The 13,667-nt window shown below is 39.6% G+C and overlaps 1 protein-coding gene across 1 annotated transcript in view; it reads right to left on the reverse strand.

The window, feature by feature from the left end:
• cfap100 (cilia and flagella associated protein 100) overlaps positions 1-13,667 on the reverse strand; it is a 47,207-nt gene that overhangs the window by 12,465 nt on the left and 21,075 nt on the right. Inside the window, exons 7-9 of the mRNA XM_051921090.1 lie at positions 11,917-11,997; positions 7,417-7,611; positions 831-888 (exon numbers count right to left, since the gene is read on the reverse strand). Coding sequence (XP_051777050.1) covers positions 831-888; positions 7,417-7,611; positions 11,917-11,997 — 334 coding nt within the window. The remainder of the gene's footprint in view (positions 1-830; positions 889-7,416; positions 7,612-11,916; positions 11,998-13,667) is intronic.

Genomic DNA, 13,667 nt, shown 5'->3' on the forward strand with positions numbered 1-13,667 from the left:
GTGACAGCAGTCTGTGGCTGAAGCTACTCTTCTGTCTGGAGATGATACTGTTTAGTGGATTCTCCATGATTGACAGGAGTCTGCTCAGCGCCCGTCGCTCTGCCACAGATGTTAAACTGTCCAACTCCGTGCCAACAATAGAGCCTGCCTTCCTCACCAGTTTGTCCAGATGTGAGGCGTCCCTCTTCTTTATGCTGCCTCCCCAGCACACCACCGCGTAGAAGAGAGCACTCGCCACAACCATCTGATAGAACATCTGCAGCATCTTATTGCAGATGTTGAAGGACGCCAGTCTTCTAAGGAAGTATAGTCGGCTCTGTCCTTTCTTGCATAGAGAATCAGTATTGGCAGTCCAGTCCAATTTATCATCCAGCTGCACTCCCAGGTATTTATTGGTCTGCACCATCTGCACACAGTCACCTCTGATGATCACGGGGTCCATGATGGGCCTGGTCCTCCTAAAATCCACCACCAGCTCCTTGGTTTTGCTGGTGTTCAGGTGTAGGTGGTTTGAGTCGCACCATTTAACAAAGTCCTTGATTAGGTCCCTATACTCCTCCTCCTGCCCACTCCTGTTGCAGCCCACGATAGCAGTGTCGTCAGCGAACTTTTGCACGTGGCAGGACTCTGAGTTGTATTGGATATTTATAATTAGATTATAGCTTTTCTCAGTCTTGCACTGGAAAACCTAAACTAGGGTAATGAATGACACAGCATTTACGAACTTTCCGAGGTACAGTAATACACCTGGTGGAAAACTTCAATACTTTATAGGTTTAACGGTTAAGAGTATTTCTCGTGGAAATTTTGAGAATAGAAACAAGCCAAACCTCATCACTGTCAGAGGAAATTGCTTGATTGTCTTCTTTTTCCGAGGTCTTCATACTCCTATTTTGAAGAAAGCACAGTCAAACTATACTTTAAGTGCATGGACAACATCTGTGTTTATAATGTAACTAGTTTCTAAAGATACCCTATCCCTTAACACAGATAATTAATCCTTGAGGTCTTATTGCTGTAATTATGATAAGGCCAGTTATTAAACAGATACAAGTCAATTTGTTATGCTAAAAGTACAAATTCAACAATAAAACAGAAAACATGTTTGGGCAAACATTTCTTAAAGAACATTAAACATGCCATATTTAAATAACTTTGTTTAACTGTGTAAATGTGAATGTTCTGGATGGTAGCAAAGATTTAATGGTTGAACAGCTGTGCAACTATAGGAGTTGGATTGCCAGAAAGAAGAATGACATCAGTCAATCAGTGTATGTCTAACACCCGCAGACCCATCTCAAGATCCTTCTTTTCTGAATGAGGTGTAAAAGGAGGAAGGCAGTGAAGGATTCATGCCATGAAGAGTATCCTGCTGGATCACAATGGATTATTCAAGAGTTGTATTGTAGCAGAATGTGCATAGCTTGGGTAATGAAAGAGAGAACGGAAGCGGGCTTCTGAGGACTAAGGAGATGATCTGGGTACGACACACACAGTTACGTGAACTCTACACGATACCGGTAAAATCAATACTCTTGCTTTTGAGTCTCTGAGCCTCTCCTCTGTTCTTTCCTTGTATTACTTTGGATTTCTTTGGGGACATTATAAGAGGCCAGTTAAAATAACGTAAATAACATTCTGAGGTTCTAAGTGTTTAATGTATTTTTGTGGTGTATTTGTGATTATTGTCATTATCTCTTTTTTATATTTTCTAATTTGAGATCATTTATTGCTCTGTATAATTGTTCCATTTACCACAGGGCAGTCTTGAATTTAATTTTTTGTAAAGTATAGGGGTAGGGGTTAAATACAAGTTACTGGGGCTACCAATAGTTACAAGCAGCAGTAACCTTGATCTGTGAGCTAATAGTTTAACCTTTTTTGAGTGAGTAATTGAACATTGAACCTCTTACACAAGTAAGCCACACATTTCATCGAGGTTAATAAAGCTAAGGTCAATAACAGTACTTCAGATCTTCTTCTTTCGGCTGCTCCCATTAGGGGTTGCCACAGTGGATCATCTTTTTCCATATCTTCCTGTCCTTTCTTCCTGTACCTTGCTCTGTCACACCCATCACCTGCATGTCCTCTCTCACCACATCTATAAACCTTTTCTTAGAACTTTCTCTTTTCCTCTTGCCTGGCAGCTCTATCCTTAACATCCTTCTCCCAATATACCCAGCATCTCTCCTCTGCACATGTCCAAACCAATGCAATCTCGCCTCTCCGACTTTGTCTCCCAACCATCCAACCTGACCTGACCCTCTAATGTCCTCATTTCTAATCCTATACATCCTCGTCACACCCATTGCAATTCTTAGCATCGTTGACTCTCCCACCTCTAGCTCTGTCTCCGGCTTTCTGGTCAGTGCCACCGTCTCCAACCCATATAACATAGCTGGTCTCACTACCGTCCTGTAGACCTTCCCTTTCACTCTTGCTGATATCCGTCTGTCACAAATCACTCCTGACACTCTTCTCCACTCATTCCACCCTGCCTGCACTCTCTTTTTCACCTCTCTTCCACAATCCTCATTACTCTGTACTGTTGATCCCAAGTATTTAAACTCATCCACCTTCTCCAACTCTACTCCCTTCATCCTCACCATTCCACTGACCTTCCTCTCATTCACACACATGTATTCTGCTTGTTCTTACTGACCTTCATTCCTCTCCTCTCTAGAGCATATCTCCACCTCTCCAGGATCTCCTCAACCTGCTCCCTACTCTCACTAGACATCACAATGTCCATAACAGTAATAAACAGTATTAACAGTACTTCAAATACTGTTCAAATTCAGTCTGTTGTACATATATCTGAAACAGAATTAGTAGAAATAAGAAAATCTTAATACAAATAGTCAAATTAAATGGTGTCAAGGTAAATAAAAGCACTTATAATGCATTCCAATGATTAAGGTAAGAAATTGATCTTTTTTTATTCAAAATTGTATATGTATTATTCAGAGGGTGGGCAAAAGTAGGTTTATACAGTCATGAAAAGGTTTGGGAACCCCTCTTAATTCTTTGGATTTTTGTTTATCATTGGCTGAGCTTTCAAAGTAGCAACTTCATTTTAATATACAGTATGACATGCCTTATGGAAACAGTAGGATTTCAGCAGTGACATTAAGTTTATTGGATTAACAGAAAATATGAAATATGCATCAAAACAAAATTAGACAGGTGCATAAATTTGGGCACCCCAACAGAGATATGACATCAATACTTAGTTGAGCCTCCTTTTGCAAATATAACAGCCTCTAGACGCTGTCCTCCTATAGCCTTTGATGAGTGTCTGGATTCTGGATGGAGGTATTGTTGACCATTCTTCATACAAAATCTCTCCAGTTCAGTTCAATTTGATGGCTGCTGAGCATGGACAGCCTGCTTCAAATCATCCCATAGATTTTCGATGATATTCAAGTCAGGGGACTGTGACGGCCATTCCAGAACATTGTACTTCTCCCTCTGCATGAATGCCTTTGTAGATTTCAAACTGTGTTTTGGGTCATTGTCTTGTTGGAACATCCAACCCCTGCATAACTTCAACTTTGTGACTGATGCTTGAACATTATCCTGAAGAATTTGTTGATATTGGGTTGAATTCATCCGACCCTCGACTTTGAAAAGGGCCGCAGTCCCTGAACTAGCCACACAGCCCCACAGCATGATGGAACCTCCACCAAATTTGACAGTAGGTAGCAGGTGTTTTTCTTGGAATGCGGTGTTCTTCTTCCGCCATGCAAAGTGCTTTTTGTTATGACCAAATAACTCATCAGTCCAAAGCACTTTGATCCAAAATGAATCTGGCTTGTCTAAATGAGCATTTGCATACAACAAGCGACTGTTTGTGGCGTGAGTGCAGAAAGGGCTTCTTTCTCATCAACCTGCCATACAGATGTTCTTTGTGCAAATTGCTCTGATTTGTAGAACGATGTACAGATACATCATCTGCGGCAAGATGTTCTTGCAGGTCTTGGAGGTGATCTGTAGGTTGTCTGTAACCATTCTCACAATCCTGCTCATATGTCACTCCTGTATTTTTCTTGGCCTGCCAGACCTGCTGGGTTTAACAGCAACTGTGCCTGTGGCCTTCCATTTCCTGATTCCATTCCTTACAGTTGAAACTGACAGTTTAAACCTCTGAGATGGCTTTTTGTAGCCTTCCCCTAAACCATGAGACTCAACAATCTTTGTTTTCAGATCTTTTGAGAGTTGCTTTGAGGATCCCATGCTGTCACTCTTCAGAGGAGAGTCAAAGGGAAGGAAGCACAACTTGTAATTGACCACCTTAAATACCTTTATATCTCATGATGGACACAGCTGTCTATGAAGTTCAAGGCTTAATGAGCTCATCCAACCAATTTGGTGTTGTAAGTAATCAGCATTGAGCAGTGACAGGCATTCAAATCAGCACAATGACAAGGGGACCCACATTTGTGCACAGCCAGTTTTTCACATTTGATTTAATTTCATACAACTAAATACTGCTTCACTAAAAATCTTTGTTCGGAAAACACCGCAGTACTCAGATATTTCTAGGAAATGAAAGACATACCACTGTTATCTTTTTTGTTGAAAGGAGAGTCAATTATTACGCAGGCTGAAAGGGGTTCCCAAACATTTTCATATGACTGTAGTTGTGAGTAAGCAAGGCCGGCAATTTGAGTGTACCTAAGTGCACTGTGCTATTATGACATTCTTCTGAGTTAATAAAGTTAATAAAGCTATTGTAATAATCCTAACTTGCATGTCTTTTCCTATATGAACAACTGTAAACCTACTTTTGCCCACCCATGTATACCCAAATGTAGAATTGTGCTGTACCAGTTAACAGTCTACTCAGTTTAAATCATTTATTGTTTAAACATACTGTTTTCTTCCAGAGAGTGCCTTCTGACTACTTCTTGATGAATTCCTGGTGTCTCGGAACGAGACAGATTCCTTCCCTGAAGGTGGAGTCCGGCCATCTGCCCCTAAAATGAATGATATAGTTTTTAGACTGCAAAAAATGGGCTTTTGGGAAACTTAACTGCGTTTGTCATCATCTCATTACATCATTGTAGTTTATACAGTATGTATATTGTGGCCTATGAGGTGGTGCTCTTTTGATCCTAAGAAACAAAAATATAAGAAAAGCAAAGGTTTTATTGCAACTAAAGGCAATAAAGGTGGCTACAGGACAATAAAGACAAAAACACAACGAATGAGACACTAAAGCAAAATAAAAAAAAGAATAACTATCTGTGCTTTCTACCTTTCACCCTTCTTGCACCTCTCTCCTTCCTCCTGGCAAGTAAAACACCCACTCTCCAACCGATGCTAGGCTTACTGAAGTAATGGCCATTGGCCTCTTTTATACCAGATCCCTGGACTACTTGCTCAAATGTACCTCAACATCAGGCTTAGCCCTACAAAACCCCTGAAGGTAGTCTGCCCAGAGTTCCTTCTGGTGGCCTAAGCTATCCCATTCAGACTATGGCCCATTTTTAACTAAATGGCAAGACAGCCCTGCTGGGGCCTCAGTAGCGGCCTCCCACTGGCAGGAATTACAGGGATGGGGAATTTGAAAATGGCACCCGTGATTTGAGTAGATGTGTTCTGTGAATTGAATTACATACAGTAAAGTTAATAGACTGGTGTCTGCAACACTTCAATCCCTCTAAGTACTTGCTTGAAAAGCTGCCAAGAGGCTAGTAACGATGTCAGCACCACCTGCCTGAATAAACCTGATTTACTGATTTATCATGATTTATTTCAGTAATTCCATTCAAAAAGTGAAACTTGTATATTAGATTCATTCATTACACACAGACTGATGTATTTCAAATGTTTATTTCTTTTAATGTTGATGATTATAACTGACAACTAATGAAAGTCCCAAATTCAGTATCTCGGAAAATTAGAATATTGTGAAAAGTTTCAACATTGAAGACACCTGGTGCCACACTCTAATCAGCTAATTAACTCAAAACTCCTGCAAAAGCCTTTAAATGGTCTCTCAGTCGAGTTCTGTAGGCTACACAATCATGGGGAAGACTGCCAACTTGACAGTTGTCCAAAAGACGACCATTGACACCTTGCACAAGGAGGGCAAGACACAAAAGGTCATTGCTAAAGAGGCTGGCTGTTCACAGAGCTCTGTGTCCAAGCACATTAATAGAGAGGCGAAGGGAAGGACAAGATGTGGTAGAAAAAAGTGTACAAGCAATAGGGATAACCGCACCCTGGAGAGGATTGTGAAACAAAACCCATTCAAAAATGTGGGGGAGATTCACAAAGAGTGGACTGCAGCTGGAGTCAGTGCTTCAAGAACCACCACGCACAGACGTATGCAAGACATGGGTTTCAGCTGTCGCATTCCTTGTGTCAAGCCACTCTTGAACAAGAGACAGCGTCAGAAGCGTCTCGCCTTTGGACTGCTACTGAGGTGTCCAAAGTTATGTTCTCTAATGAACGTAAATTTTGCATTTCCTTTGGAAATCAAGGTCCCAGAGTCTGGTGGAAGAGAGGAGAGGCACAGAATCCACGTTGCGTGAGGTCCAGTGTAAAGTTTCCACAGTCAGTGATGGTTTGGGGTGCCATGTCATCTGCTGGTGTTGGTCCATTGTGTTTTCCGAGGTCCAAGGTCAACGCAGCCATCTACCAGGAAGTTTTAGAGCACTTCATGCTTCCTGCTGCTGATGAACTTTATGGAAATGCAGATTTCATTTTCCAACAGGACCTGGCACCTGCACACAGTGCCAAAGCTACCAGTACCTGGTTTAAGGACCATGGTATCCCTGTTCTTGATTGGCCAGCAAACTCGCCTGACCTTAACCCCATAGAAAATCTATGGGGTATTGTGAAAAGGAAGATGCAATACGCCAGACCCAACAATTCAGAAGAGCTGAAGGCCACTATCAGAGCAACATGGGCTCTCATAACACCTGAGCAGTGCCACAGACTGATCGACTCCATGCCACGCCGCATTGCTGCAGTAATCCAGGCCAAAGGAGCCCCAACTAAATATTAAGTGCTGTCCATGCTCATACTTTTCATGTTCATACCTTTCAGTTGGCCAACATTTCTAAAAATCCTTTTTTTGCATTGGTCTTAATTGATATTCTAATTTTCCGAGATACTGAATTTGGGACTTTCATTAGTTGTCAGTTATAATCAACAACATTAAAAGAAATAAACATTTGAAATACATCAGTCTGTGTGTAATGAATGAATCTAATATACGTTTCACTTTTTGAATGGAATTACTGAAATAAATCAACTTTGTCATGATATTCTAATTTTATGACCAGCACCTGGACCTTCGGTATTTTGCAAATCAGATCTTCCACTGTTAAGTGTAATCTATGCAAGAAAACAATTTACAACAGTAAGCAACACACTTGGAGACAGGTTCCTTACGGGACTTACTTTTGGCAGATGCTGATGATGCTGATTTTTTCCCTTCTTCCACTTTCTGTTCCTTTTTGACTGCCACCTTGGCTTTTTTTGGATTCTTTTTGCTTTTCTAGGTATTTCTGTTGCCATTCTTTAGGGGACATCTTAATGAGAAAATGTTTGTACATCTTGTAGTCTTTAAGGATCTCTTCATGCTTGGAAATCTCGCTAAAGTAGAGAATAAAAGTGGAAAAGACGGTGGGATTCAGTGTTTAAGGTAAGGCAGTGCTTCCCAAACTCAGTCCTGGGGACCCAATTTTTGTTCCAACCAACTTCTGTTATTAATTGGACTCCTAGCCCAATTTAGTGAGCTGTTATTTCCCAGTTTCTGTGTTTTGGAGTCAATGGAGAAATAACAAAACTAAGTTGGGTAAATTTGTATTAAAGTTTATTAAGCTCTTATAAGGGGATAGTTTTTTTTTTTTAAACTTTTTAATAATTTTCAGCCTGATTTTCATTCTGTTTTTCCAGTTGTTCTGATTGTTTAATTTATCATCTACTAATTAGTGGGTCTAAAGCTAAAGTTATTACAGCCTTTCATCATTCAGTGTTGTTTACCTGGCTTGTCAGTTCTGTTTGTTTTAATTATCATTATTAGGATACAATGAAGAGTGCAAACTGCACAATAAAATAACAAAACAATAAGACAACAACAAAAGAGAGGTAAGGGTTTAAAGCAAAAGTAGACATATTTCTAAATGTCTTATAAATGTAAAAATCATACTGCATTGCTTTTCTAAAGGCAGAATAAGAGAAGAGAAAAAACACCAACTACAGTTGTGCTTAAAAGTCTGTGAACCCTTTAGAATTTTCTATATTTCTGCAAAAATATGACCTAAACCATCATCAGATTTTCACTCAAGTCCTAAAAGTAGATAAAGAGAAACCAGATAAACAAATGAGACAAAAATATTATACTTGGTCATTTCTTTATTGAGGAAAATGATTGAATATTACATATTTGTGAGTGGCAAAAGTATGTGAACCTCTCGGATTAGCAGTTAGTTTGAAGGTGAAATTCGAGTCTGGTGTTTTCAATCAATGGGATGACAATCAGGTGTGAGTGGGCACCTTGTGTTATTTAAAGAACAGGATCTATCAAAGTCTGCTCTTCACAACACGTTTGTGGAAGTGTATCATAGCACGAACAAAGGAGATTACTGAGGACCTCACAAAAAGAGTTGTTGATGCTCATCAGGCTGGAAAAGGTTACATAACCATCTCTAAAGAGTTTGGACTCCACCAATCCACAGTCAGACAGATTGTGTACAAATGGAGGAAATTCAAGACCATTGTTACCCTCCCCAGGAGTGGTCGACCAACAAAGATCACTCCAAGAGCAAGGCGTGTAATAGTCGGCGAGGTCACAAAGGATGCCAGGGTAACTTCTAAGCAACTGAAGGCCTCTCTCACATTGGCTAATGTTCATGTTCATGAGTCCACCATCAGGAGAACACTGAACAACAATGGTGTCAATGGCAGGGTTGCAAGGAGAAAGCCACTGCTCTCCAAAAAAAAAATTGCTGCTCGTCTGCAGTTTGCTAAAGATCACGTGGACAAACCAGAAGGCTATTGGAAGAATGTTTTATGGACAGATGAGACCAAAATAGAACTTTTTGGTTTAAATGAGAAGTGTTATGTTTGGAGAAAGGAAAACACTGCATTCCAGCATAAGAACCTTATCCCATCTGTGAAACATGGTGGTGGTAGTATCATGGTTTGGGCCTGTTTTGCTGCATCTGGGCCAGGATGGCTTGTCTTCATTGATGGAACAATGAATTCTGAATTATATCAGAGAATTCTAAAGGAAAATGTCAGGACATCTGTCCATGAACTGAATCTCAAGAGAAGGTGGGTCATGTAGCAAGACAACGACCCTAAGCACACAAGTCGTTCTACCAAAGAATGGGTAAAGAAGAATAAAGTTAATGTTTTGGAATGGCCAAGTCAAAGTCCTGACCTTAATCCAATCGAAATGTTGTGGAAGGACCTGAAGCGAGCAGTTAATGTGAGGAAACCCACCAACATCCCAGAGTTGAAGCTGTTCTGTATGGAGGAATGGGCTAAAATTCCTCCAAGCCGGTGTGCAGGATTGATCAACAGTTACCGGAAATGTTTAGTTGCAGTTATTGATGCAAAGGGGGGTCACACCAGATACTGAAAGCAAAGGTTCACATACTTTTGCCACTCACAAATATGTAATATTCAATCATTTTCCTTAATAAATAAATGACCAAGTATAATATTTTTGTCTCACTTGTTTAACTGGTTTCTCTTTATCTACTTTTAGGACTTGAGTGAAAATCTGATGATGTTTTAGGTCGTATTTATGCAGAAATACAGAAAATTCTAAAGGGTTCACAAGCTTTCAAGCACAACTGTAAGTAAATGAGATCAATTATTATCACTAATTGTGAATTTGGCTGGAATAAAAACCTGCAGCCACAGTGGGTCCTCAGGACCGAGATTAGGAACCACTGAAGTAAGGTAAGCATGGCACTACATATGACATTTTCAGATATAGTAATACCTCAGTTAGCAAAGCAAATGTGTTCCAGGACTTTAGTTTGTTATATAAAACTTTGTTATCGGAGGTAAATGTATCATAGGAAGAATATAAATGAGACAGGGGGCTCCACGCGCTTTCATCTACCAAATCCTGTGACTGTGCATTCACTCTGCCAGGTGCACCTCGTACCTGTGATCAGAGGTAACAACTTCCCTAACTCCATGAAGCGGTCCATGCCAGAATCCTTAAAATCGTGTCAGTGGCTATGCTGTCGTGTCATTCGATTCTAGCAGAGAAGATGCGGCCCCAACTTGTAATTATGTGATTTCTATCTTCCATGCTTTGTACTGGCTCCTTTCATGGTTGAGGCCTAGCCTTAAAGATATTGCTTTACATTTTTTTACAACATACTGGACAAATTTTGTCAATTACTTTACAAAAGTATTCAAAGAATTTCAGTATGTGTGAAATATGTAAGCACTCACCTAAAATAACTTTGTCTTCTGGAGTACGCACATATTAACAACTTTATAAGGATGTTGCATGATGACTAGCACAGCGCTTTAGTGGATGGCTACTTGAACTTGTGTGGGTGCTGCGGTGCATTTTATTCTGACTTTGTTATAATGGAACATCCTTCTCAAAGAATTTATTAATTAAGGTAATACTGTACATTCACGTTTAATATTCAAATGAGGACTAGCAATTACTTTGTGTCACTCAATGGTGGAAACTGACACTGCTTTATTTAATATTCTAGTGAATTTTAAATTTTTTCTTGTCCTGCATTTTCCATGTGCTGTGTTGTACTTACATATGTTTTGTTAATAGCACACAAATAGCAGCAGGCCTTTTTACTTGCTTAAAAACTAGTGAGCAGGCAAGTGATATGGTCGAGTAGGAAAGACAATTGTCAAATCCCTGGGGCACAGATGGGGGTGATGCATAAGCAGCCTCACTGATTATGTAGTGACTGCCTTTGTAGCGTGCGGCCGGGGCCCTTGCCCGGCTGGGACACTTCCATACTGGAAGGACCGGGGTAGCCAGCATGGCCAGAGGTTATCACTAAATGGCATTTCCCCCTGGGTTGCAGTGGTGCCACAGACTCCCACAAGGCTTCAAGGGAGTTGGAATTTGGTGCAGCCCTGTTGGGATCCGCGGGCACCGCCAGGGGGTGCTGCAGCAGGATCTGCTGAGCCCACCCGGAAGTGCTGTCGGAAACTAGGTCATCAAGCACCTGGAGCACTTCTGGGTGCAGTATAAAAGGAGCCAGCAGCCACTACTCAAGGAGCCAGAGTTGGGAGGAGGAAGACGAAGCTTGACCGGAGGAGTGGAGGAGAAAGAAAGAAAGAGAGAAGGAAGAGTATTGCTGTGTGTTGTGCTAGGCTGTGTTGTACTTGTGGGAAATGGGGGAAGGCGTTTCCCACGAGGTAAAAAAGAAAAAGCACGTGTCTGCCTTGAACTTGTGTCCTACGCTTGTCTGTGTCGGTTGAGGTGGCGGTGCCAGCCTGGTATTCCACACCTTATATACAAGCCTCTGCCTTCAAGGGGGGATTGGTTGTGGCAGGTTAAAGTACATTGTTCTCTCTTCAAGGGGCAGGTAAAGTACAGGATGGCCATAAGTACAACGCTGATTAGATAGATAGATAGATAGATAGATAGATAGATAGATAGATAGATAGATAGATAGATAGATAGACTACCAATCAAAAGTTTGGACACATCCAGAAATGTTGTTGATTTTGGTCAAAAATCATACCTTTTTTATGAATATACCATTTTATGGCATTTTACTGTGATATGATTTGTCCAGTAAGTTCAGAAAATAAAAAGCAATATCTTTACAATATATCACAGTGAAAAGTGCTATAGGGTGATAGTGCCTGAATGATTGAAAGTAAAGTGAAACTCCTTAAAACAGACAACAAAATTATTTCATTTTTGTAATCAGCCTAATATCTTACCTCTTAATTCCAACTATCTTTGCAGAGATTCGTTTTATTTCAGATACTTTTTCCAGCTTAAATTTTGTTTCCATCTCAGCACTGTGGAAATATAAAATCATAGAAAAATTACAAATTTTGTGTATCTATCCATTTTCTGAAGATGCTTATTCTCCAACAGAACCCTGGGTTAGCATGGCCTATCAGTTGGTACAAGGCAGGAATCAACCTTACATTGAATGTTAGCTTAATGCAGGACTCTCTCATGGACAACATTAACTATTTGTGATTTGGGTGGAAACTAAGAGACATGGAGAAAATCTCCTCACACTAACTGAGATCATGCAATATTTACACAGAAAACAACTGAACTATGACTTGAACCCAGGTTTCTGGAGCTGTGAGGTAGTAGTACATAGCACTGCACCATTAAGGTACCCTGATTAATCATTTTATGTAATCAGAATTTAACATTTACTCATCATGAATATTTGCTTCTGCAATAGTTGCTTCTGTTGCAGTGAAATATTCTGAAATTCTATTAGTTGCACACTAATTAAATGTTTTGTTGACTTTATATAAATCAACTTTTGCAATAATAATAGAAATAATATATTATTATCATTAAAAATATCTACCTTTCCATTATTTAATGCTGCTTTTTTTTGTTCAAGAGTCCAGGGAAGCTGCAGTCTACCAAGAATGGGGCACCAATTTCTACTCTCTCATTGTAACAGGTAATTAAAGTTTCTGTGTAAATAACAACTGGTTAGGTAATGCACCATAAATAAATAAATATCCAAAATTTAAAAAAAAACTGTCACTGCAACCTGATTTTTGGTCAATGTTATTTTTTAAAAATCTAAGTATAAAGTGTTTAATGTGGGGTCTTTACAATTACACTGAATGGAAAAACTACCTTTTTAAAAGTAGCATCTTTCCAAGATGTGTATAAAAACATAATCATCACAGCCTTCAATATATTTAACCATAAAATTAAAATATATACTTCAACATCTGACCTTGCGCCTGTAAGGGAAAAGAAAAAAGTGCTTGAAACTGCCTGCCTGTTAAAGTAGAACATCTTGACTTCATTTGTACCAGCATATTCTTTTTCTAGAATTTGAGATCATATTTACTATTTAATTTTGTGTTTTGTTTTCTGGTAACAGCTTACATGTAAATAGTCATATTTCTTATCCTTAGGACTTTTATATTTAACTAGTTTGGGACTTCACATAATACTTAATTCAGGGATGTGTTTCTAGAGTTCACCATTTATCTAAAGCTGATTGGTGAAAATTAAAATATATTCAAACAACTTATGTAATTGAGCCAAGCTGATAAAAGGAAGTGCTCTGTATGATTTCTTCAGTCTGCCATGCTGCATTATCAAGAGCATGTGGGACTCCACCTGTAGATTTAAATAGAGCATGTCCATGTTTGGATTTCATTTATAACGATGACTCCAGACTCTTCTTTATTTACAAAGTGTTTTCTGCAACATATCCATTTACTGAAACAATTTAGTTTAAGAGTAATAGGACATGAATATCAGTCCTCAATGAGATGCTGGAGGTTTCACAAGCAAACAGCAGCTGCGTGTGAGCAGGACAGATCAGTTAATGGGAATCGTGTGAATTAAGAGGTCTAAGCTTCATTTGATTACAATCATATGAAAAAGTTTGGGAACCCCTCTTAATTCTTTGGATTTTTGTTTCTCATTGGCTGAGCTTTCAAAGTAGCAACTTCCTTTTAATATGTGACATGCC

Source organism: Erpetoichthys calabaricus, chromosome 18 (genome assembly GCF_900747795.2).
Source record: "Erpetoichthys calabaricus chromosome 18, fErpCal1.3, whole genome shotgun sequence".
In the NCBI taxonomy this organism is placed as follows: Eukaryota; Metazoa; Chordata; class Cladistia; order Polypteriformes; family Polypteridae; genus Erpetoichthys; species Erpetoichthys calabaricus.